Below are 20156 nucleotides of genomic sequence, written 5' to 3'. Positions count from 1 at the left end.
GGGGGCCCGATGGGCCGGGGCTAGGCCGGCGGCGGGCCGCGGCGGCGGCGGCGGCAGGCGGTGATGCCGCGGCTCCCGGTGAAGAAGATCCGCAAGCAGCTGAAGCTGCTGCTGCTGCTTGCGCTGCTCACCTCGGCCGCGTGGTTTACGTACCTGCACATCAGCCTGATGCGCCAGGGCCGCGCCCTCCGCCTGCCCTTCACCTACGGCAGAGGTAAGCCCCCCTCCCCTGGAGTTCGGGATCACCCCCGGAGCTCGCTCCATCCCTCGGTGGGGTCACCTCGGGGCGTGGGGCGGGCTGCGCGTTGGGATTGGGGGTTAGAAGCCATTTCTCATCGGTCCACACCCTGATGGTGAGGATGAAAGAGGGGCTGGCGGTTGAATTGGGTGGCTTTGAAGGGAGTGAGGGCTATCTGGGAGCCGGCCACATCTCGTGAGTGCGGAACCTGAAGTTGGCACAGCAGTGTGAGCCTGCAGATTTTGGGCCTCGTGGTGCAGTGGGTGCCATGGGGTTGGTGCCAAGGAGGGACATGGGGAATGGGATTCGGTCCGAGGAGCTCTGCTTGTGTTCTTCACTGAAGATCATTGGGAAGCCTTTGTTTTTGGGGAGCAGAGAGGGAAATTGTGCTTGGAGGGAGGATGTGCTGGGTGAGGACTGTGCTCCAAAGTTTGGGCTCTCTCCATTCAGTGGTATAAAAGATACTCGGAGACGTGGCTATGTGTCCTGGTCCCAAGTCCCGTAGGGATGGGGTGACGTTGTCTACAGTGAGAGGTGGATGGAGGCTGTCTGTGCAAGAGAACACAAAGGGTGTCCAAGACCTCATGCCCTGCTGTGAAGGATGCTGCCTGCCTTGCGTCAGCCACCAGAGGATGCTCAGAAAGATTAATTACTCATTAAATAGAGCAGCACTGAGCTGATGTGTCTTCAGCCTCCAGAAAGCACCGGGTGTGAGTTCCTGACAGGAAGTAAGGTGGGGGGCCAGGCCAAAAGGTGTGCGCTTGAGGGTATTTGGGGTGTTTTTGGGTATATGTGTCCCTATGGTGTCCTTGTGGCCTGGATGCTGCTCACGTGGGGAGTGCGGTCAGTGACTCGGCTGGGAAGCATGCTGGCATTCTGTCCCTGATAAAATGCTCCCCCTTCCCTTATCTTCTACAAGTAGATAATTACCCTTCTCTGCCTAATTTAACATGCAGGTTCCTCGTCTGAAATAATGAGGCCATTATGGTGTTCTCCCAGCTGGAAACTGTGCTGAGTCAATGGGGTGGAAATGCTTTCATGCCAGGTGGGAAGGGAAAAAAAAGAAAGAAAAAGGAGGAAGAACGGGAGGAAAAAATGATAGCAATGATGTAAAATGGCTCTTAGCAGAGTGCCTGGCTGGCCCTGCCACCTGGAGCAGTGACTGAACACATGTGGCTGTTGCCAGTGCTGATGGATGGGCTGGGATGTAGGTTTGGGGAGAGCTTTGGTGGCACCTGCAAGGGTGAGATGCTGGTGCGTGCCTTGGGGAATATCTCTTGGGGCTGCTGATAGGCAGAGTGACACAGTGGGCTCTCCAAAGTAATGTGAGCAGGGGCAGTGCTGGCTTGTGGGGCACCAAGATAATAAATTGCATTGTGGTTGGATTGGAAAGGATCTTCAATCCCATCCAGTTCCAACCCCTCTCCATGGGTGGGCCACCTCCTGTTGACCAGGTTGCCCAGTGCCCCATCCAACCTCGAGCATCTCCAGGGATGGGGAACCCACAGCTCCTTTGGGGAGCCGTGCAGGGGGAGTTGCCAACACCTCAATATCTTCCTCTGGGACTTCCTCCAGGGTGCTGGGAGCACCATGCCCATCCTTCCCCTGATGGCGTTGGGACTACAAATGGCACCCCTAGCACATCTTACGGACTGATGTGCTGCAACACTGGGTGCCTTTATTCCTTTCTTTGGAGGTGCAGGTAGGGGAGAGGATTAGACAAGAACCCTTTGAAAAGCTTTGGTGGCCCATGCAGAGGGGCAGTGGTGCCATCCATGGGCTGCTCGGTTTCCCCTTCAGCCTCTCTCTGAGAGAGCCCTCGTCCTTATTGCCTTGAATCGGCTCTTTGTGAGCACTCCCACCCTGCCAAGAGCTGCTGGGAGGGGAGGAGGAGGCAGGCAGACAAGCGAGCCCTGTCCTTGGGCAGCCAGGGCTGTCTCAGGGCTATGGAGCTGGGGAACAAAGTGGCACGGAGCTGGGAAACGTGGCAGCACAGGTCCAAGCTGTGGGGCTGGAATGGCAGCAAGGCTGGATAATGAGTGAATGCATTACACTTCATTTATCCCTTTGCTTCCCCCATTGTGGTGTCTGGAGGGGCTGAGAGCTCGTGTTTATGACTGGTGGGTTTCAGCAATCCCATCTCCGCGATGGGTGATGCTCACCCCTGGGCTTGTCCCTGAGGGAAGTCACCATGTCTCCAGCTGCGTGGTGGCACTCAGTCCTCTTTGAGCCATCAAAGATACTGTGGCCAGGAGCTCAGCTGCCCCTTTTTCAGTGCCTGTTGCCTTGGCAATGGCAGAACGGAAGGGATTTGGGCTGGACAAGGAGATTGATGGGAGCTGGCTGCTGACCGATGACTGCGACATGAAGGGAGGTGTGGGGCGGGGGCATATGTTCCCCTCATCACCTCCTTATGAGAGGCTCTGCTGGATTGGATGCTAAATTTAAATTAAAAGCAAAGGATCAAAGCACCCAAGACTGGTGGAAACGGGGTGCTTTGGAGGACCAGCGTGGTTAGACCACAGGGCTTGGTGTTGGCATCTTTGGCTGGTTTCTTTTTCATGTCCCCCATCTTTCCCATATGGGTTGAGCTGCTGCTTCCCAGAGAACCCATTGACCGAGAGGATCAGCCTGGAAAGATCCAGCCCTGAAGGCACCTTGATGATTTTGGTAATCAGCACAGCCCAATGTACTGATGTTTTGAGGATGGATAGAGAAGGGGCTGATGGTGATTGAGTTGAGGAAGACATATCTTGCTTTGGCATCTCCCTTTCTGCAGGGTGTTTTTGCTGCAGGATTGGGACGATAAGAGCAGATGCTCCCCTGTGGGGAGATCTGTCAGTCAGGAGTACTAGGCTACATCTGCCTGTTCCCATTTGCCTTGCTCTGGATGTGGGTCACTCATGGGGTGGCTGCAGCATCCTTCACCCTGAGTGTTAATGACTTCTGGGGTGCAACCAACCCCCTAATCCCTCAGTTTGGTTGGAGGCTTGGAGACTGCGGAACCAAACCCCATCACCCAGTAAGCATTTAGGAACTGCATTCTGCTTCGAGCACAAGATTTCAGGGGCTTGAGTGCAAACTCAGTATTTTATATCCATATTATTTGCCCTGAACCCCACCTGGTTGGGGTGCTCAGAAATTTGGTGCTGGGCTGCATTTTTGGCAGCACCCAGGTGTTTGGCACTCTTTGGGGAAGGGAAAGGAGAGGGGATGCTCCTCCCCAGACAGCGTCTCGCAGGCAGGAGCCTTTTATTATTGCTGCTTCCTCGCTGCAGGACCAGGAGCCAAACAATACCGCTCAGCAGCGCCTTTTGTCCCTGCTGTTGGGCTGGGCTTCCAGCGGCATTGGCTTTGGAAAGCAGCGGGACTTGGGGAGGGGAGAAAGGGCTCTGGGGCTGGAGGGTGAGATGAGAAGGGTTCATTCTCAACTTGCTGCTTGCTGGTAGTGATGCTGGCCTTTTCCTCCCTTTCTCAAGGAGGGGGTGTTTATTTTCAGTTGCAGCCGGGCTGATTAGCATTTGTTTTTTTGGGCTAAGACTGCCCTTGACTTTCCTATCCAGTATTTGAATTGCAGAAGAACAAACATTGCTGCGGAAACCTTCTTCTGTGGCTTTGCTGGTGCTTTTTTTCTCCTCCTGGCTTGCAGCCACTTCTCCGAGCACACCCCATCCCTGCTGAGGAGATGCCTAATGGCAGAGAAGGGGTACAGGTGAAAGCATTGGCAAGAACATCTCTTGCTGTGGTGTCCCCATGGAGGGCTCTTCTGGCTGACACGGTTGTCTCCAGGGTGGGCTGGAGGATGTAGGAACAGCTGCTGCTCTGCTTCCTTCTTGCCGATGGGGGTCTCAAGCTGGATCCAGTCCCATTCCTTCCTGCAACACTCTCCATCCCCGTCAAGGCTGAGACGGGGCTGTGGGAGGAACGATGTGGGTCTGAAGACATGGGAGGGAGGCAGGGAGCTGCCAGCAGAAAGCTGGGGCTGCCAGGGCTGAATAATGGCTGAGAGCAGAATAAGGGGGCTTTAGAGCTTAATTTCCTGTTCCCGCTCTGCAGCCGCGCTGAGGATGGGATTTGTGCTGCCATCTCCAAGGAGATGCGGGCTGTGCGGCCGTTCGAATGCTAATGGCATCAGTGCACGTACATCAGGAAGCTGCTGGGTATGGAGGCTCCCCAGGCCTGTCCTGGGGAAGGCAGGAGCTCCCCAGAACTGTCAAGTGAGATGATGAAGAACATGGGAGAGTCTCATTGACCCCTGCCTTACTGTTCCTGCTGTCCGTAGGAACCCAATTCTGCCTCTGGGTTCCTACTGGGCTATGGGTTTGGCATAGAGTCCCCTTTGGGGAGCTGCCACATCCCATTCTGCTTTTGAGGTTGTGGTGGGCATGGAAGAGGCTGCCTCGGGCAGTGGGATGGCCCTGAACTGCCAGAGCTCAAGAAAGCAGTGCTCTTAGATAGTTTGACTCTTGGTTGCCATACGTGGAGCCAGGAGTTGGACTTGATGGTCATGATGGGTGACTTCCACCTTGGGATATTCTGTGATGTTACAGTGCTTGGTCTAATTTTTGTTCGGCACCGTCCCGACAGCTGGATGGGGAGCTGAGGTCCCACAGGAGCTTATCCTATCTGACGTAAAAGGGCTGCTGTGAGAAGAGTAATTAAAAGCAATGCTGATGAGCCGCTGCAAGCTGCTTAGTACGAATATAAGGAAGGGAATTGCAGCCAGGGCTATCCATGTCCTCCTCTGCTGCAGCCTCAGGAAAGGCTCAGGAGCATCTGGTGGTGGTGAGGCTTGAGGAGGCAGCCGTGGTTTCACTCAGCAGTTCCTGTGTTTGCATTGCAGATGGGGAGCGGCTGGGGGAGGTGACAGACCCTGGCAGGCGGCCGGCAGTGGCCCAGGCAGTGGCACGGCAGAGGAAGGCCGAGGACTCCAGTGAGAGCCACGAGGAGGAGCAGGTGGGAATGAGAGAGCCGTGGTGGGAACAAGGTGGGATGGCATCTGTCAAGGTTCCTGATCCGTGTTCCCTACAAACATGTGGCTGAGTAGAGCAGGGCACTCCAAGCCTTGAGTGGATCCAAGGGTGGACAATCTTTTTGGTTCTCTTCAACAGCCCTGATGGTGAAAATTGAATTCCCTGACACCCAGTTGAAACTTTCAGCGTTGTGACTCATGTCTGCTGCCTCTTGCCCTGTCTGAGAAGTCTGCCACGATCTGCATCCATTACTTAGTTATGCATGGCAGTAAGGTCCTGCTTTGCTGGGCGAAGCCACCCTTTCCCGTGTCCTCTGCTCCATCTTAGGAGCCTCCTCTTGACTCAGTCCCATTTGTCAACATCTATCTTATAGTGGAGAGCCCCTGAATCCAGAGCAAACAACTGCAGACCAAAAACTGAGATGAGAAGCTTTATTCCTGGTGTGCTCTGAGCCCCTGCTGGGCATTGCTGCAGATCTTGCTATTGGCACTGCTGGTCCTTTGTTTGTCATCTTTTATTGTTGCGGTGCCCCCACCTGCTTGCAGGATACTCTGGCGCTGATGCTGGAATGTTACAGCGAGGCTGTAATTGCACCCTTGCTTTCCCAGTGAACGCAATTACGCCTCCACCCAGACAATGCCTCCAAAGAGCATCACTCCCATCCTCCAGAACACTAGTGACATCATTTAGGAAAAGTTTGCTAATTATTTCCTTTGCGCTGCACATTGTAATGGGCTGTGCTTTGTGCCATGGTTCTCCAGAAGAGCCTGACTCTCCCTCTTCAGCAAGCTGGAGGCAGGTGACTGCTCCCCAGATCCCTCTAAATTATGAGACACAAGTGATCGGATTAATCTAATCCCCTTTAAAGGAAGAGGGAGAGTGGGGAGGCACCCTGCTGCCTCTGCCTGGAGGCAGAAGTACAGATCACATTATTGCCCAAGCTCCTGCTCTTTTGGAAATGCAGCTCAAAATAGTCCCTTTCCTATAGCCTGCCAGACTGGCATTTAGGATGAACAGCAAGCATGCTGTTTTGGAGCAGGAGCGCTTTCGGCAGAGAATGGGAAACAAGTTGAGGTGGAACATTCTGAAGCCCTGCTCTCTGGGATGCCTTGCCAACATTCTTCTGTAGCGAGGTGCCCCACTTTCCTTTGCGTTCAGCCTGGAAAGCTTTCCCCTTGCTTTGGAAATGCTTGGCATCTCAAATGAGGAAGTGTCCTGCAAGCACATCTGAGCAGTGTGCTGGCTGTGGCCCCGCTGCCCCACACCTCTCATCTCCCATCTCCTGCTTCCTTGGCAGAATGATGGACAGGATTTGGACGGACGCTTTTCCAGAGGCTCACGAGCCACCAGGCGCCCCAAACTCAACCTGACCAAGCAGGTTCTGCCCTGGGATGAGAAGGTACATCATGATTTTGAGGGGTGGGGAAGAATCACGTGGCGTCTTCCTCCTGGTTCCAACGGGATGGGTGATGGTGGGGCTGGGCTTTTGCTGTTGTATCCAGAAGGGGAACAGTCCTTGCGTGAGCCTGCTTGAGAACCAAAAGGGTGCCCTCGGAGCAGTGGGAGGAAGATTATCCACTGGGTTTTGGTGATGTGAGCATAGGGTTGGCCCTAATGCTGTCCTTGGGAGGTGACTCGCACATCTCTCCCTTCTTCCCCTCATTCTGCAGTACAAGGGGAAAGCGAACCTGCATGTTTTTGAGGACTGGTGTGGAGGAGCTGTGAGGCACCTAAGGAAGAACCTCCATTTTCCACTCTTTCCACATGTGAGTCCCAGACCCGATGGTGGTGGGTTGGAGGGAGGGCCCACTCATCCCTCTCTCTGGCATGCAGGTTTTTGGGTTCCCTTTGGGGCATGCAATTGCCTTAAGAGCCAGCCAGGCTTCAAGGCAGAGATGAAGAGATCTGGGTAGCGATGGGACCTCTATGACCCCTCTGGTTTTAGGGGTACAAAGCCCCAGGAGAATGAGAGGTGGATAATGTTGGCACAAGGTATTAACTGTTTGTACTTTTGCATCCCCAGACCCGCACCACAGTGAAGAAGCTGGCGGTGTCACCCAAGTGGAAGAACTACGGGCTAAGGATTTTTGGCTACATTCACCCTTTCAAGGATGGTGAGTGGAGATCTTGGGCCTTTTCTCCCCTTGCAGTGGTGTGGGAAAGCTGCCCTCTCCCCTTTCTTGGGCCATGTGAGGGCAGAAGGAGTGTTGGACAGTCCCTGGCTCCCAGGCAGGAGGGTCTCTCTGGAGCAGAGATCCTCTTCCATTGTTTTCAATGAAGCTGAAGCACTAGTCCTATCCAGAACAGAGCAGAGCATGGGGTCCATGGCACCATGTTACCAGGTCCATCCATCCCTCCGTTTCCTTGTGCCACAAGGAAACACTGTTACCTTCATCCAGCCAGCCCAGGACACCAGCACTGCTGTATATCTCTCCTCTGCTGTCCTCAGGAGATTTCCAGTTTGCTGTGGCATCAGATGACAATTCGGAGTTCTGGCTCAGTTCTGATGAGAGCCCATCCAACTCACGGCTGGCTGCCTTTGTGGGCAAGGTATGCACATTCACCCTCTAGACTTCCCTGCACTGGGGATGCTCCTGTCCCAAGGTGGGAGGTTTAATGTATGCTGTTGGATTTTCCTGGGGAGCTGGAAAACTTACTGTCTTGATTCACACTTCTATGCTTTTGGAATCTTGCTGCTTGTGTCTGGTGACAAGCTCCGGTGCCAAGAGTGCCAGCAGAGGGGGGGGACAAGGGAAAACCTGGGGTGGAGCCTTCTGTCCTGCCTGATGAGCCTTTCTGCCCATGGAATGGTGCCCAGTGGAAGCAGAGGAGAGCTTCTTTCCATCTATCTGGCAGGGTTTGGGCTTGTGCCTGCTTAGCTGGCAGCTTTTAGACGTTCATTTTTCCTTTCTCCAGCTGGGTACCGAGTGGACAGCTCCAGGGGAGTTCACCAAATTCAGCTCACAGGTCTCCAAGCCTCTACGGTAAGTTCCACACTGATTCCGCCAAGCCCCTTCCCAAAACACCCAACACTAGTCGATGCCTTAAACGTGTTGGATGCCGTGAGTTAGGGGCTAGGGTTCCTTTTTTTCTGTTAAAACAGTAGAACTAGTTACAGATATCCCTCTCGTCCTGCCTTTCTCCTTACCCCAAGAAGTTCTAGCCACACATGAGCAGGACAGAGATGGTTTCCAGAGATGACTCCCCTGACACTGAGGGTCCAGGGACTCCACCCCATTGCCCTGGCAGCAGTAGCAGCAATGTGTCTTACCCAGCCTCTCCCCCTCTTGTGCAGCCTTATGTCGTCCAGGCGCTACTACTTTGAGCTGCTCCACAAGCAAGACGACCGAGGCTCGGACCATGTGGAAGTGGGCGTGAGTAAATATCCCCCTGTGCTGCTTCCAGGCTTGTTTCTGATCAGCAGCTCTCCATGGCTAGTCCCATCCTCCCTTTTTTTTTTTTTTTTTTTTTTTTTTTCTCCCTTTGTCATGTTCATGGAGAATTGGGCTGGCCAGGAAGGTAAGGTCCCTTTTTAGAGGAGCCCAGACCGTGGATAAGATGGGAACAGACAGGTACCATCCGGGATACTGACTGCTGCCCTGAAGAGCTGTTAGTCCACCCTACTGCCTTAGGTCCCTTTTTTCTTTCCCCACCTCTCCTTTGTAGATACCAGCAATTTCAGATCTGAACTTGCCCACCTGGCTGCACAGCCCTGCTGTTCTCAGGAGCTCAGGGTTTTTTTTTTTTGTTTTTTTTTTTGGGAGGGGAAGATGTTGGCTCTTTCGCAAAGGTTTCTTTTCTCCCAAACACTCATTAATCACTGGAGTCAGACTTGTGCTAGCAAAGCATCTCAGAATCTGACAGCTCCTCTTTCTTATGTTTCTCCTCCCCAGCACTCAGGAGTGCTCTGTCTGGGTGCATGCAGTGCTGATAAGATCTGAATTTCTAATGTGAAAAATAAACGAGAGGGGGAAATGTTTTCTTGCTGGAGGGAGGGAAGCTTCTCAGGTGCTTGTAGAGAGACAACAAAGGACCCTAATGCTTCCCTTGCCCTGGGTATGTAAGGGCTTGTCTGTACAAAGGCTCACATCCATTTGGGGCATGCTTTTAAATGGCAGTCAAATCAGTGCAGGCAGCTGTGAAGACCCTCTGAAGTCAATGCTTATTTGTTGTTGTTAATGTGCTCCAAATCAGCTGAAGGAGGTCTAAAAGCAGCAGCAGAGATCTGCAGGGGGTTGCTTCAGTCTGTTCCCATTCCTGCTTTTGCCAACACAGGTCTGAGTGGTTTGCAGCACTGGAGAGAGGCAGGGGAAGGAGGAGGTGGTTTAGGGGTCAGTGAATGGCAGCTGTGGGTCAGGGTCTTGATCCTATGTTTGTGCTGCCGTGGTAATGAATGCTGGTTGGGAAGAAGTTGCTGCCTGGCCCAGAAGAGCTACATAGGTCTGAGATATGTGGCAGCCAGAGTGTAGCCTCACTTCTGGATGTCTTCCCTTCTCCAGCCATGCAGGGAACAAGCCCAGAGCACTACAGTTTAAGGAACGAGATAGGTCTGGACCTGTGCTGGGATAGGGTCAGCCCTCCATCTCATTCCACTGCTGTGATGTTGGGTTGAGGATAGTTTCTGGGAGCTGAGGGTGAAGAAGGACTCGTCCTCCCACTGATCCTCCATCTCCTTCTTTCCTAGTGGCGAGTTTTCCTCCCTAGCTTGAAGTTCGAAGTGATTGATTCTTCCTACATTTCTCTGTACACAGGTAAGGACCATCTCAGGTGCTGGCAGCCAGCAAACTACCATGCTGCACTCACCTGGGCTCAAAATGTTGGTTGAAACCAGATGCAAGGGAAGATGGGTCTGAACCCCCCAGGGCTTCTGCTGGATAGGAGGAATGAGGCTGCAGCAGGTAGGGGTGATGCTGCAGCCCTCCTGAAAATGGGATGAGTAAGTGGTGTGCCACAGAAATGCAGCTTCTGTGGCTGCTGCTCTCCAGCTTCTTCCTTGCTAACAAGGCTTGGCTCCTTTGGCAAGCAGCTCAGCTCCTTGGCCTTGAGTTATGAGGAGCTGTCATGGAGGTGGGAATGGATGGCATGGGATTTAATTAAATCTATAGATCTTCTGTTTCCTGCCCCTTCATCAGTCTGGCAGCAAGAAAGAATATGATGGATGGGCCCTGCCCTGGCGCTCAGTGTGCATAAGGACTGGTCATCAAACACGCCCTGGAAGGTGTCACTGAAGCAACACACAGGGATCAATGGGGAGAAGAGGGGTGGATGGGCAGGAGGTGGATGAGGTGCAGATAAATTCTCCCCCAGCTGCAATCCATCAGCACTGATGTTCTCCCACTTGCCAGCTCCCTTGGAGCCCAGCAGCGTTTCCCAGGGTGAAGCCAAACCACTTTTGAGTGCCTATCCAGTGGGTTTTAAAGCTCTGCCCCTTCCCTTGTTCCAGCATTTTCCTTATTTGGCTGCTGAGGATGCAATGCAACGTGTCCCATGTCTCCCCTTGCTCCAGCATGTCCCTATTGCGCAAAGGAGCATTTTGGGTACTGCACTTGGGATCTGCCTGCTTCCCTGCAATGTCTTTGAATACTGGGAACAGGCAGCCCCACCTGGGACCAAGGTGACCAGGGCATGGTGACCTGCCTCCCTTAGTGGCACTCTGGGGGCTGGTGAATAGCCAAGGACAGTGTGTCACCCGAATCCTTAAATGGGAGAAGGGCAGGAACCAAGGTCATGTTGTATTTACTTGAGGCTCGAAGGGGAAGGCTTAATCCAAGGCATAATCCCTGTGTCCCTGGGAGCCAAAGCTTCTGAGTGTTTCCACCTGTTGTGTTTGTAGTGAGCAGTGCTGTAATGGTAGCTGGCGATCCTGGCTGAGATTGCCTGTACCCTTTTCCTATGTGTCATTAGTTGATAGCAGTAATCATTTGTCTCATTAGTCACAGGGTCTGCAAGCCTGCAGGCGGGCTGGAGGGGCTGGGTTTGCCTTCCCAGGAGCCGGGGGCCTATGGGACATGCTGTTCCCTGTGTGGGACACAATCTGGGGACACAGATCATGTGTTTGCGCACATGCCTCCTTTTGGGGGTGCATCCCTTTTGTCCCAGGTGGGTATCCCTGCTGAGTCAGGGGGATACAGGAACTGATGCTGAGTGGTGGGATTCAACTAGGATCCTCCCCCACAGCCTCTTGGAGGGTCACCAGGGCTTCCCTCATCCAGAGGGTGAGTCCTGTGGTGTACCAAGGGGTTCAGCCATCATCCTCTCCTCCCTCAGACGAATCGACTTTGAAGATGAACCATGTGGAGCACATCCCGCAGTCTCTGGCCAGCCACAGTGGGAGCTACCTCTGGGAGGCACAATGGGATGAGCATGGGGCTGACATGCTCAAGTCTGACCCCAGGGATACCTTCTTCCTCAGTAAGTGGTTGGGACTTCCCACTACTCAGCAACTTTCTTTGGCCCCTTCCAACCCAAACCACTCTGTGATTCAACGAAGAAGGCAGGACCTGGATGCTCCAGAGCATCCTCCCTACCTTCTGCCCATCTCTGGGGTGAAGGCCATCTCTTCTGGGGGCAATTTAGGATGGTTTGGGCTACAAACTGTAACGTGGGATGGGCACAGGTTGGGCTGAGCCATGCCTGCCTCTCTTCAGCCCCTGCAATAGAGCCGTCCCGTGTGGAGAATGTGCTGGTGCCCTGTGCCTACAGCCCCACCTACGTGGTGAAGGACTTCCCCATCGCCCGCTACCAGGGCCTGCAATTTGTAAGTGTCTCTCTGTGATGCCTGGGAGGGGAACTTGCCAAAGCTCTTGCTCCTATAGTAGGTCTTGGTTTGCCTGTGATGTTTCAACGTGCTTAAAAACCAGGAGAAAGTGTCTTTTGGTGGAGGCTCGAGCTGAGCCTTCCCCTCTTGACCCAAAAGGGTTTGGGATGAGCACTGTGTGATGCCTTTGGGGTGCTGGGATGAAGGCAGCTGGGTGCACTGGTGATGGTGGAGTGCTTGGCTCCCCAGGTCTACCTCTCGTTTGTGTACCCCAATGACTTCACGCGCCTCACTCACATGGAGACGGAGAACAAGTGCTTCTACAGGGAGTCCCCGCTCTACCTGGAGAAGTAAGTGTTGGCGTGCATCCCCAAGCCCTGTCCACAGCAAAGGGCCACCTCCAGGCTGTCTCCCAGTCCCTCCCTGTCTCCCAGGGATTTGTTCAAGAAGAGGGTAGATGTAGCACCTGAGGACATGGTTAGTGGGCATGATGGTGATGGGCTGGCAGTTAGACTAGATGACCTTAGAGGTGTTTTCCAACCTTATTGATTCTATGACCCCAGCTCCCATCCCAGGATGTTCCCCTGCACACACGTTTGTGTATGTGCATGGCAGTATGCACATGCCTGCTCGTAAGCACCTTTTCCTTGTGCACCCCTCTCTTATCTCTGGGACCTCATCTTTCATCTCTGTTTCACAGGTTCGGTTTTTATAAGTACATGAAGATGGATGAGGAGGAGGAGGACCCACGTCAGCGAGCATTTCTCTTCCTGAACCCAGACAGTGAGTCATGCCTGCCCACTGGCAGCTCTCAAGCATCTCTCAGTGGCTCGGCATGGGGCTGAGGACCTGGCATCCCAACCCACCAGTGCAGCTGATGGGAGATGGAATGCATCAGTGTGTCTCCAAAGATGTGCTTGGAGGGGTTAATTAGCCAAGGTTTGGAGGGCTTAATTACCGGAGTCTTTAGCCCCCGTCCCTGCTGAGCATCACTCAGTGCCTGCCAGCTCTCAGTCTCCCTCACTCAGGGACTCCCTCACTCAGTTTTCTCGTTGATCCCCTTAAGGAGACAAGCTTTGCCTGCTTGTCCCAAGTCATCCCAAGTGCTGCAGAGAGCAGGGACCCTTGAGAAACTTACTTCTGTCTTTGTTCCCTAGATTTCCTCGAAGATGATGAGGAGGATGAGGATACAGTGGACAGCCCTGAGGCCACAGACCCACCTCCCAAAGCCAGGAAGAACCTCGAGCTGGTACCTGAAACCCAAAGGAAGGAGATTCTGCCAGTCACCAGAGATTATGGAGACTACCTGGACTACTACAGCTTCCGCCGCAAGCAGAGTCGGGTGCGGGACGAGGTGGGCATGGGAAGGTGGAGCATGCCCCCTGCCACTCCCAGCCCCACAGCTACTCCTGTGGGCCCCCATGGCAATGGGGACACAGGACCTGGGCAGGAGAGAGTCCGTGGAAGGATGCTTCGATGGTTACCCCAGGAGCCCAGTGAGGAGGATGAGCTGGGGCTCCTGGTGTCCTCCAAGCGTGCTGGGGTGCTCAGCCTCCAGTCTCACCTCTCTGTTCCCATCTTTGGTGGCAAAGCCAAAACACCAGCTCCCAGCAAGTCTGTAGTATCCAAGGAGGAGAGAAAACCTAAGAAAGCCCAGGAGAAGGTGTATGTGACCAGGCTGCAGCCAGGCAAACGCAAAGCCCCAGCCCAGGAGCCTGCCTTCCCCAACATCTTCCTTTACCCAAAGCTTCTGAAGAAAGTGCAGCTTCGTTCCAGGACCCCTCAGAAGCATTCCATCACTCCCAGCAAGCTTCGAACTGCCCCTGGCCACCGGACCCCTTGGCTCTTGAGCAACATTTCCAAAGAGAGAGAGTCAGCCAGGAGGAAGACCAGCCAGGCGGGTGACAGGAGGTGGCGGCTGGTGAGCAAGCAGGAAGAACTGGGGGCTGAAGGGATCTTCAGCAAGGAGACCCACGAGGATGTGACCACTGCCCCAGGCAGGATGGCAGTCACCACCGATTACAACTCCTCAGAGGTGACTCGCTCACAGGGGACACGGGTGACATCCTTTCTGAAGACATCAGAGATAACAACATCCCAGCAGGAGGGAAAGGGCCAAGAGGAAGAGGAGGAAGAGGAGGTGTCCGACTACAGTTACGAGACAGGGGAGCTGCCGCAGAGCTGGCTGGAGGACTCCATCAACTGGCAGAGGACGTTCAGTGTCAGTTCGGTGGACTTCGAGCTCCTGCGCTCCGACTGGAATGACTTGCGCTGCAACGTCTCGGGCAACCTGCAGCTGAGTGAGAGTGAGGTGGTCGATGTGGTGGCCCAGTACATGGAGAAGCTCAACGAGAAGAATGGGGGGTAGGGATGCAGCACGGTGTGGGTGGGAAGTGGGGAGGATAGGATGTGTCTTGGCCCCATTTGGCTTTTTGGGACCAGGTGGGCTGGACATTGGGTTAGAGTGGTAAAGCAGCCCATGTTGGAAGGGACCTCCAAAGATCATCAGGCTCAACCTCTGGGGAAGGAAATTACCTTGCACCCTGTCCTACCACACCTTGAAAACCTCCAGTGATGGAGATGCTGCCATGTCCCTGGGGAGGTGGTTCCAGTGAGTGCTGTTTTCTCACTGTAAAAAATTTGTCTTTTACCAGGACAAAACCTCTCATGGTATAGTCTGTACTTGTTGCCCCTTGTCTTCACTGTCTGGCTCTTAGTGAAGAGACAGCCTCTGTCCTCTTTCTAGCTGCTCTTTAAGAGCTGTGATACAGTGATGAGCCCTTCCTGAGCCTTTTCTTCTCTCTTGTGAAAAAGTCCAACTCCGTCAGACTTTCCTCATACGACAGGTTCTTGAGCCCTCTGGCCATTTTTTTGGCTCTCCCTTGGACCCTCAAGGAGTTTCAACTCGTTGAAAGGGTAGATAACTGCAGGACGAGGGGAAATGGTTTTAAGTTGAGGGAGGGAAGATTTAGGTTGGATGTCAGGGAAGTTCTTTACAGAGAGAGTGGTGAGGTGCTGGAACAGGCTGCCCAGAGGGGCTGTGAATGCCCCATCCCCAAAGGTGTTCAAGGCCAGGTTGGATGGGGCCCTGGGCACCCTGGTCTAGCATTGTGGCCCTGCATGTGACAGGGAGGTTGGAGATTCATGATCCTTGAGGTCCCTTCCAACCCTGGCCATTCTGTGATTCTGTGACCCTCTCCAGCCTGCGCTGGGCTCTTTGATTATACCTTTCCAGGTAAAGGAGTGGGCACTTGTCTCTGTTAAACTTCATGCCATGTACACCTCGCCATCCTGTTCTAACTTGGTGAGGGTACTATCAATCCCATTGTTCAGATCATTTATGAAGATACAGAATGGCACGGAGGCCAATATCCTTCCTTAGGGGACCTTGCTTGTTACAGGCTGCCAGCCTGAGTATAAATCATTGCTTGCCATCCTCTCGAGTGCAGCATACTAGGCAGTGTCCAACCCATCTCACAGCTGGCCCACTCAATCTGTATTTTGGCTGTTTCACCTGTTTCTCCTTCCTCCACAGCATTTACACCCTTTTGAGGATCATCAATGTGGAAAAGCGCCGGGACACAGCTCGTGGCAACCGCTACCTGCTGGAGCTGGAGTTAGCAGAACGGGGCCAGCGGACAGTTCGGCTCTCTGAGTATGTCTATGTCCTTTTGCACCAAGGCAAGCAGGATGACAGTGCTGAAGCCAACCCTGAGGGACCAGCCGTGGGGGCCACCGAGACCCAGCCAAGCACCTGGAGCATCCTCTATGGGAAGCCCACTCTGTGTCGGCCTCTGCAGCTGAGCTGGAAGCAGGACATCATGGTGCACTTCGTGGTACCTGGTAGGTGACAGCAGGATGCATCTCTCTGGCACGTCTCTTGCTGCCCACAGCATTCTCTGGTGGGATTTTGCATCCTCCTGGCAGATTCAAGGAGTGCAGGCAGCCAGGAGGGCATGGCTGTGGCTTGAAGCAGTCTGTGTCAGGCATTGGGGTTGAGGGACATGCCCATGGCTGGGGTACTGCCAAGTGCCTTTCCATAAGACAAGAGCTATCAGAGCTCTCGGGAGGCCAGACCCATAGCAGTGTTGAGGTTATCTGGTATAATGTGACCGATTGCTGGTTTGGGGGTTTTTTTGGGACCTCTAGTGTGGGGATCCTAAGGTCTGAAGGAAGTTTGTGGCTGTGCCCGGCAGTGAAGAACCAGGCGCGCTGGGTCCAGCAGTTCATCTCAGACATGGTCAGCCTGTATGACATTACAAAGGATGCCAACTTCAACGTCATCCTGGTGGACTTTGACAGCGACGACATGGATGTTGAGAAAGCCCTGCAGGATGCCCAGCTGCCTCGGTAACCTATCCCAAGGATCCCTGCATCCTCTCCACATCCCACTGTAGTCCTGTGCTGGTGGTCTCATAGATGGGCAGGCCATCCTGGTGGTCCTGTCACAACCATTGGCTTGAAGTGGCCCCTATCTTCATGGAGTATTAGGGTTGGGAGGGACCTTACAGTCCATCTAATTCCAAACCCCTGTTATGGGCTGGCATCTTTCACTAGACCAGGTTTTCCAAAGTCCCATCCAACCTGGCTTTGAACACCTTTGGGGAAGGGGCATCCACAGCTTCTCTGGGCAGCCTGTGCCAGTCTCTCACCACTTTCTGAGTAAAGTATTTCTTCCTACTGTCTAACCTTAATCTCCTCTCTTTCAGTTTAAAACTGTTATCTTTTCTCCCATTATCACACTCCCTGATAGAGACCACAACAGCTTTCCTGTATGCCCCTTTAGCTACTGGAAGGCTGCTATTTGTTCTCCCCAGAGCTTTCTGTTCTCCCGGTTCCCTGACTTTCTCTTTGGGTTTTCTCTGATCCAGGTGCATTACCTTGCACTTGGTCCTGTTGAACTTCATGAGATTCACACAGGCCCATCTCTCCAGGCCTGTTGAGGTCCCTCTGGATGCCATTCTTTCCCTCCTGCATGTCTGTCCCTGCATGGTTTGGTGTCATCTACAGACTTGCGGAGAGTGCCCTCAGTCTTGCTGTCCATGCCACCAACAAAAGGTGTTAAATAGTGTTTGTCCCCTTGAGAAGGTCCCTTCCCATCACCAAAGCTAACTGCCCTGCTCTCTCCCCTCAGCTACCAGTACCTACGGCGCACGGGGAACTTTGAACGCTCAGCAGGGCTGCAGGCTGGTGTGGACATGGTTGAGGTGAGGACACACTGCTCCACTTGGGGCTTCTGGAGCTCCCGGTGTGGCTTGGCTGCGAGCCTCCCACTTGTGTCTGTCCCAACCCTCAGGATGGGCACAGCATCGTGTTCCTGTGCGACCTGCACATCCACTTTCCCTCCAACATCCTGGACAGCATCCGGAAGCACTGTGTGGAAGGGAAGCTGGCCTATGCGCCCATCGTCATGAGGCTAAGCTGTGGCAGCTCCCCACGGGAGCCCAACGGTGAGCAGTCCCCTTCCTTGTGCCACCTTCCAGATGGGAGATATCACCTGTGCACCTGAGTGTTGCTGTGATGCTGGCTTTGGTTTACAGCCAGGATTGGGTGGGTTTGTTCTGCTTTGGTGGGGTGAGATTTGAGCCCAAGGGTTCTCCAGAACTTGAAGTGTTACGCTGTGGACCCCAGTAGGAGGTGGCAATGATGGAGACAGAGCTGTGGTAGGAAAGGAGAACTGGGGGAGAGATTGGGATGAGGTGAGAGCATGGATGTGGCTTCCTGGGAGCACCAAGGGTGATGGTATGGTGGGATGGGGATCTCACTGCTCCTCCCTCCAGGTTACTGGGAGGTGAATGGCTTTGGTCTCTTTGGCATCTACAAGTCAGACTTTGACCGCGTTGGAGGGATGAATACGGAGGAGTTCAGGGACCGCTGGGGCGGAGAGGACTGGGAGCTCCTGGACAGGTGAGGCTGGAGGCACCAGGACCCCTGTACCCCCACCTGTGTGATGGGAACCCCCATCCATGGGCAGGGATTTGGTTGTGTCCATCCCCTCATTTCCCTGAGCAGCTGTCCATTTGTCTGACTGTAGGGTCCTTCAGAGCGGGCTGGAGGTGGAGCGCTTGCGTCTCAGGAACTTCTACCACTATTACCACTCCAAGCGCGGTATGTGGAACGCTCACAGCAAGAAGTCGCCCAAGGACTAACACCCTGAGCCCAGCCCACAGCTAACAGACCACAGCCAGAGATTGGCCGCCGCTGGTGCCCATGTGTCCCCAACCCTCTGGTCCAGCACGGAGGGCACTATTGCCACCGGGGTCTCCAAATGAACCATGGTTACTTTGGGGTGGATATGGGGAGGGAGGGTGGGTGAAAGCGGGAAGGTGGATTTTTTCTTAAGGGTCTAATTTCTTAGTCAGAAATGAATTTATTAACTCATTAGCGCCAGGCAGTGGGCGTCCTCCTGTTGAGAGAGCAAAGCCTCAAGGCTGGGGGCCACGTCTTGCTGGTGATGCTGAAGGGGTTAAAGTGGTACCTGAGCTTGCAGCCAGCACTAGCTCTGCATCCCCTGCACAGTGCCCAGTGCCAGGCTGGAGGGCAGAGACCTTGCTGGGGGTTGCTGGAGCAGATACCCTTGGGGTGGTGGGGGTATCCACTCAGGGCTGCCTATCTTCTCTGTGGCACCCCCAGAGCCAGGTGGTCACCTTGGATGGGAGAAAGCTCTGCCCTGGCTGCTTTGGGTGAAGTGGACAAGGGGCAGAGCCCCTTCCTGGCCCCCATCAGCAGGGTGGGCTGGTGGGGGGGGGGGGGGGGAAAGGGCAGAGCCCAAAGCAGGTACAGGACTGGGGAGAGCAAATGATGTTTCCAAGCTAATTTCTGTGAAATTATGAGGTAGGAAGCTGTTTTCAGGAAGTTCTGTCTGTTTTCTTTTTCTTTTTTTCTTTCATTTGTGGGGGGGGGGGGGGGGTGTTGCTGTTGTTCTGTTGTTTTGTTTTTGTTTTTTAATTCTTAAAAATTAAAATCAACGTCTTGACTGGGATTTCCTTCTCACAGTGTCACCCTCTGCCTTGTGGCTGCAGTCCCAGGAGGGCTGGCAGCATGCAGGGAAGGGGAGGAGGATGCAGCCATGTACCTTTGATGCCCCAGTGCACGCTCGGGCTTGCAGGGAACTTGGGGAGCCTCCACCCCACACTTGGGTCTCACCCCATTGCAGGAGCATTGGCTAAAACCACCCTGTGGTCTGGCAATGCTGGGCACTACCAGCCCTGAGAGTATACCAGCAAGTGTCCCCAGAGCCCCCCTCCAAGTTTGCCCAGTCTCTGTCAGTCTCTGCAGGGGGATTTTCTCCCGTGCCACTCATGTAGTTCTCTCATTGCCCAGCTCCCTGTATTTTTGAGCTTTTTTTTTTAAGTACTTTGTTGTGGGTGAGGGCTTTGCCCGCTACACCAGGAGGTGGCCTGGGGGTGGAGAAGTCTTGGGCAGGGTGGATGGCTTGATCCCCAAAGCCACTTCTCCTTAGGCACAACTTTTCCAGCCACTAGAGAGGGCTGAACTGCTGTTGGAACTCCCAATGAAGCCATCAGCACCAAAGCACACTTAGCATTGAGCTGGCATGGTGGTGATGGGTTTGTGGTTGGACTTAATGATCTTTAGAGGTCTTTTCCAGCCTTAATGCTTTCTAATTTTCTATGATATAGAGCCTCTTCCAGTGTTGGAGGTCTCCACTTCTTCAAGAGGCAATAGAGAGAGGCATTTGCCAAGCAGCTCTCCCTGCCCTGGAGGGAATGTCACGCTGGGGCTTGTTGGGTCTCACGGGGTGGGGGGGGACAGAGTTGAACCGCAGCACTAAGCGGGTGGCTCGGCACATCCCTATATGGCTGAGCGAAGAAATGGTGGTGGGCAAAGGGATCGGCCAGTGCTGGCTGTGGTGCTGTTGGTAGTGATGGCCCTGGAACTGGTTTAGCTTGTTTGGAATGCTCCTCTCAGCTTATCTGGTCTTCAAAGGGATCCTGTTCAATCCCACACATACAGACACGCTCCCTGGGAGCCTCCAGGGCGTGGGGAACCTCCTGCCCCAACGGCTGTGCCTCCCATCTCTGCCTCCACTCCCTCTTTTCCTTTTGGAGCCCTTCTTGTATGGTTCCCTGTGGCAGAACAGGGAATCCAATGGAATATGTTGGAATGTACACTTTGGCCAAGGGCCGTGGAGTAGGGACCAAAGGTGCTTTCCAGAGCATCACGAAGG

The 20156-nt window shown here is 53.9% G+C and overlaps 1 protein-coding gene across 3 annotated transcripts; it reads left to right on the top strand.

Moving 5' to 3' along the window:
* Positions 1-63: 63 nt before the first annotated feature.
* On the top strand, positions 64-18252 carry B4GALNT4 (beta-1,4-N-acetyl-galactosaminyltransferase 4). 3 transcript variants are annotated; one of them, XM_042837266.1, is made up of 20 exons: positions 64-214; positions 5082-5194; positions 6509-6610; positions 6882-6977; positions 7235-7325; positions 7661-7761; positions 8128-8195; positions 8507-8585; positions 9896-9962; positions 11479-11622; positions 11859-11968; positions 12218-12318; positions 12669-12751; positions 13126-14332; positions 15504-15811; positions 16165-16318; positions 17103-17175; positions 17265-17418; positions 17749-17875; positions 18003-18252. In XM_042837266.1, the coding sequence occupies exons 1-20, from the start codon at positions 64-66 to the stop codon at positions 18115-18117; spliced, it is 3444 nt and encodes a 1147-aa protein (XP_042693200.1). In that variant the 3' UTR covers positions 18118-18252. The 3 variants fall into 3 exon arrangements, with proteins under 3 accessions (XP_042693200.1, XP_042693201.1, XP_042693202.1); XM_042837267.1 differs by lacking the exon at positions 6882-6977; XM_042837268.1 differs by lacking the exons at positions 17103-17175; positions 17265-17418; positions 17749-17875; positions 18003-18252 and having other exon boundaries at positions 16118-16172.
* The last annotated feature ends 1904 nt before the right edge of the window (positions 18253-20156 follow it).

This window comes from Centrocercus urophasianus, unplaced genomic scaffold (assembly GCF_019232065.1).
Source record: "Centrocercus urophasianus isolate 14NV4802_14NV808 unplaced genomic scaffold, USGS_Curo_1.0 seq_7, whole genome shotgun sequence".
NCBI lineage: Eukaryota > Metazoa > Chordata > Aves > Galliformes > Phasianidae > Centrocercus > Centrocercus urophasianus.
The sequence above is the reverse complement of the archived record's forward strand: the minus strand, read 5'-3'. Positions and strand labels throughout refer to the sequence as shown.